Raw genomic sequence first — 5,538 nt, 5'->3', positions numbered from 1 at the left:
AAATGATCTCATATTATGCACAAGGGTGCATCTTGGAATTCCAAACAATGTTGCCTAAGGGAGTTTTCATTGTCTTTGCAAGGAAAATTCATTTTCCATTTTTCGAGTGCCCGAACTGAGTTTTTTTTGTGAAGGACCTACCATATATTTGTTGCAAAATTGGACCTAATCAATTTTATAAAATACTAGGCCATATTTAATGAACAATTGAAAAAATGGTTGGCTGTCAAATTTTTTGATCCACCTCTGGTGAAGAAAACAAATTCCCGTCGATTTAGCTGGAAGCGGGTCAAATTTGAACTGCAGCTGCCTCATAGTTTGCTCTTTTTTTTTCCAAAAATCATTTCTAGGTAAATAAGTATCTATTTAATCAGAAATACATGGTTTGATGGCGAGACATTGAGGTTTGGATGGTGGCCGAGGGCCCCAACTCTAGAGCGCGTAAGCTCTCATGCCCGCCGCGTGGTCACCGCGTGACCGTGGCGTTGCCATGTGTTCTGGGCGGCCTAGGCATGTCTAGTGGGTTGGGCACTCCCCAGGTAGGTGCTAGGAAGAAAATCACAACATAAGGTTCTTACGACGAGACCGATCGATGCTCAAACATGAATAAGCAACCAAGTGTTTGATTTGTGGTACGGGAAATGCACATGGCTAATGGGCGTGAGTTTCGGCTGAGGATGATCAGTTACTAAGAAGACCGTCTTCACAAATTTTCACCTCAAAAGGAGGAGCCTAGGTGGTACTTGCTTTGCAAAGTACCACACTGGACATAAATACGAATGTTGAAGCTGGGCACAAAATAATGAATGGATTGAACTGGCATTTGGTGGAGGATGGTTATTTGGGCATAGGAAAGCACTGTAGAAAATGGATACCATTTGGAGATGCCAAAATGGTACTTCCTTCACAAAGTGCTGCTTTGAACGGGATAGGAAAATGAATATTTTTGAGTTATTTTTGAACTAGGCAAGGAAGGTTTTTGACATATTTGATGAAGATATGATCCAAACAATTTATGAGATTTTTTTGGGAATTTTTGGAATAACAGAAATATAGGTTGCTCCATAACCTAGGGCAAAAATTGACACATGGACATGCCACATAGGCAAAACTGATAAGATGGCGCCTAGTCATCACAACCCACCACAATCTACAAGGCTATGACCATCTATATTAGTCGTTAACAACTAGAAATAAGGCAGCGGCACTGCACTGTTTGCTTTCTGACCATTTCGTGTAAGGAAATTACGACCTTTCTGACCAAAATGGTCGCAATGGTTTAAGGTTTGGAGCCCCCCGAACAGCTTTTGACCAATTGGTCTCAAATGGTCATAGATCTACGACCAATTCTTCCAGGGTCACTGACAGAAGGTCACTAGTTGACACATTTCTTGTAGTGCCTCCGCGTCCGCCATGGCCACCCTACACCACGGTCCCGCTGCGTCTGACATGCCCGGCGCGCGCCCATACACGCGCCTAACGCATCCAACATGAGCGCTCCGGCTCCGTGCCACACGCCTCCACGCGTTGTCGTCGTCGTTGAAGCCGCCACCACACAGGTCCTCCGCGGCCTCCTCACCGTGTCGCCGCAGCCACCGTGGCCTCCTCGCCACGCTGTGCTCCTCCATAGGCCGACACACAGACCGGAGCATCGCACAGCCGCCGGCGAACTCCGCCACCGCCGGCACGCCTCCGACAAGAAGAACGACGCCCAAGATGAACCAGCTCTGATACCAGTTATTGTTACCGTGGCCTTCTCCTTCTCTCATCGGAGCTCAACCTCGCTCGCTCTCTCTCTGCACTCGCCTTGCGCTAGAGGAAGAAGAAGACTGGAGGAGGAAGAAGGACACATAGACACAAGAAATTTTCTCGGCCGGCGCACGAATGCCGCCGTGGGCGTACGAACGCCCCAATCTTTTCTTTGTATTCATAGGCTACATGCTCGGCAACTCCCTGGTGCAAACACACTCGTGGCCGGGTCTTTTGTAGTCCAACGGTAGCGCAGCTGCCACGTTACCTGAGCGCACGTACGCACTCACCGTGGCTGCTTGCAACAGAACCGCTAACTGCCTCCTGCATGCATGCGCTAACAACCACGCCTAGCAGCCACCAAGTTCGTCCTGGCTAGCTACCTCCGGCTCTCACGCCTACCCAGCGACACACACGCATGCCACGAGCACACACAACGCACGCATGCACATGAACGCACGCTTATTCCTAACATTCTGCTCTTTTGTATAATCGCTTTTGCATTAAAGGCACAACACAATTTTAAAAAAATGGAGTTTCGTTATCAGCTTGTTCGATGTTCACTGTTTTATTATATTTCATTTTTACTTCAACTAGCTGGGCGGCCCTCGTGCGAGGGCAGCATATTTAGTGTGTCAAAACTGTTTGAATGATAAACCCATTTTTTTTCATACTATGCTATTACAAATGATATATTTTAAATGCACCGCAAATGTCATGATAAAAGTATATACATGAAAGAGGATATTTTGCATGAAAATGTAAGCTGAACTCCAATCAAAGATACTAGTCTTGTCAAACAATATGTGCCATTGGTGGATCACAACATAAGGTTCGTTGAAGTGCTTATTCTGCAGTAATTGCGTGATTTAAATAGCACGCAAGGCCACATGCTTCCTAGGAAGACCATAAAACTGTTTGTGATGAGGAAGAAAATAAAGCAATGGAATTGTTTCTTCCGGATCAATTAAGATCTTCACGTACTTCAACGCGAGTCTGTGGCCTCTACGAAGAAGAAAAGTTCACTCTTACAGAAATTTGAAGACTCGAAAGATCCTCAAAGGCAAAGCATAGAAGGAGCTTGAGGTTTGTTGCTTTATCCTCAAAGAGGATGGTGTCGTTCACATACTGTAGAATGGATAAACCATCTACTACTAAATGACGAATTACACCACTAATTTGTCTAGTCGCTTTTACGAGTTCAACGAGTATAGCGAGCATATCCGCTATGATATTGAACATGCCCACCGGTGAGGTCTGGATGCTGGCAAGTTGTGTATTAGCTACCAGCCAAGAACTGAAGCAAGACTGTTCGTTCATCGATCAATTGGTTCCGTTATTCTGTTAAGCACCCCGTACATGTTCCATGAGGATGTTCTGCTTGTCGAGGCTGTGCTTATCTACTGGGAAAACAACTTTGAGCCGGTTGGGTCACTTCCACATAATAGCAACATGTCACATGTAGATAGTCACATACAATATGGAGGAATCACCAGGTCTTTATGCTTTTATACCGTGTCTCATGCAACAGGAGTAATAAATGGTGGTACATTGGTTGTTTTTCATATTTTGTTTTAGAAATTTTGATGCATGCAAGCCTTTATTATTCGGCTATAATGTGGTTAGGGGCAGTGCAAAACTGCCCTAGTGGTTGGCAAGTACGTTTACATACAATAGGAGTATTATATTTCTCTCTTCTTCAACTTAACAATGAGCCCGTTTTCCATTTCCAGTATAATGGACGGCTTGGGCTGGATGCTCTGCCCTTCCACCAGATTCACATCGAAGTTCCACACCGTTGTAGCAATGACAGTCTTCATTTGCATAATTGCAATGTCCTTGCCGAGGCACATTCTCGGGCCTGAGTTGAATGCCAAGAACTTGTGAGATGGTATGTATCGCAGGTTGTTGCCATCATCCGTGAGCCACCTATGTGGGTTATAGTCGAGGCAGTCTTTACCCCACACAGCCTCCATTCTCCCCATGGAGTGGACAGAAATAAAAATGGTGTCACCGGCATGCACCTCATGGCCACTCGGCATGATGTCATCTACGGCCACCGTCTTGCACAAGACAGGCGCTGGTGGGTACAGCCTGAGAGTCTCGTACAAGGTGGCTGTCAAATATACTAGAGATTTGGTCTCGTCTGGCTCAAAGATCACCGGGGTACACACGCCTACCGCTACTTTGCGTGATGCAATGGGTGAAAGTTCGTTGCGGATGATTGACACGATGTTAGGGTTTTGGGCAAGGTTGTAGAAGATCCATGTTAGGGTTGTGGCAATTGTGTCCCTCGCAGCGAGCATGTAGCTAATGATCACCGCATGGAGCAAGTCAACATTAGCGTAGTCTGGGTCTTCGAGGAAGGAAGAAATAATATCCACACTCTCTTGTTCCTTGCCATGTCCAAAACGACATGAGGTGATCTTCCTCTTCTCCATCATCTCCCGGACGAGCTCTCGTAGCACCATGCGTGCCGTGTCAAGCTTTCTCTCAGGGCCGATATTTAGCCACCTCATCGACTTCCAACAAGATGCTGGCATCATGAGCCTAAAAAATCCCACCTCCATCACCGTGTCAAGGGCAACCGCTGCGTCCATGGGTGGCATGTCCAAGGATAGGAGCCCTGGATCCACACTGAAGAGAGGCGTAGCAGCCAGGTCAAACATAAGCCTCGACATCAATTCTTGCATGTCGAATGAAGTGCCGGTGATCGCCATGCGGGTGAACAATGGGAGGAGGTTGTTCTCCACCTTGCCACAGAGGTAGGCTGCCATACTGGCAACGATCCGCGGGCTGCTGAGCATGCTCTTGGCTTTCGCACGTTGTCGGCGGCACGGCTCACCGTCGATGGTGAAGAGGCTGCCACCCATGATTTCAAAGATATCGGCGAATTCCGTGCCCTTTGGGAAGTTGGCATGGTTTGTCGTGAAGATGTGTCGGGCGTTCGCAGGGTCACATGTGATGAAGAAGCGCATCCCAGTGCCAGGTGGTCCATGCGCCCTGAAGTTGTGGCCTGATCTTGCGAGGACCAGGGTGAAATAGTCATAGAGGTTGTGGAGGTTGGCCATGAAGGAAGGGAACATGTGCAGTATTGGCCAGTTTGTGGGAAGCACGGCTGGGTTCTTTGATCTACAACTAGCCCTGAGATACAAGCAAACTGGAACAAGTAGAACGAGGAATGTGGAGATGAGCATAATTGACATTGTTATCAGCAGTGTGAGATATGCTACTACTTGAGATTTATTCATCAATTAGCATGGCTATGGCTCCATATATAGACGCCTTCCCTCCATCATAGTGATACTACCTCAGTCCATTGGTACTATACTTGCTAGTATTCTCAGTTAGTGTCAACATAACTCCACTTCATTGGGCTCAAAAGCAGGTGATAGTTGGCAGATTTGGCGATAAGTATGTGAAGTTCAGTACTTGATAACTTTCATTCAAAATTGGATCGCTCCTTACTTAGCTCATCGGGCTATACTTTAGTGTACTTGATCAGTGTCAACATAACTACATAACTACACTTCATTGGGCTCAAAAGCAGGTGACAATTGGCAGATTTGGGGATCAAGTACACTCTTTGATCCCATCGCAAAGAAAAAGTATTCTTGATCCCATCGCCATGTACGCCATTGTCAACATGCAGGGTCATCGTCTTGCGAGGAGGATTCATAGCAGCAGTACCGTACGTGTGGCAGCTGGCTGGCTCAAGTAATATGCAGCACACGTACGTACGGCAGGAGATGGAAGAGATCGACCAGTAATTGTTCAGCACGTCGCATA

At 46.7% G+C, this 5,538-nt stretch overlaps 1 protein-coding gene across 1 annotated transcript; it reads right to left on the bottom strand.

The window, feature by feature from the left end:
- Positions 1–3,096: 3,096 nt before the first annotated feature.
- LOC123039866 (noroxomaritidine synthase 1-like) lies at positions 3,097–4,968 on the bottom strand. The gene has a single exon (XM_044462860.1). It carries the CDS (start codon positions 4,953–4,955, stop codon positions 3,432–3,434), a length of 1,524 nt encoding a protein of 507 aa, XP_044318795.1. The 5' UTR covers positions 4,956–4,968; the 3' UTR covers positions 3,097–3,431.
- Between the last annotated feature and the right edge of the window lie 570 nt (positions 4,969–5,538).

Source organism: Triticum aestivum, chromosome 2B, assembly GCF_018294505.1.
Source record: "Triticum aestivum cultivar Chinese Spring chromosome 2B, IWGSC CS RefSeq v2.1, whole genome shotgun sequence".
NCBI classification, from domain to species: Eukaryota; Viridiplantae; Streptophyta; class Magnoliopsida; order Poales; family Poaceae; genus Triticum; species Triticum aestivum.
Note: the sequence above shows the minus strand (reverse complement) of the source record. Positions and strands in the feature narration are given on the sequence as shown.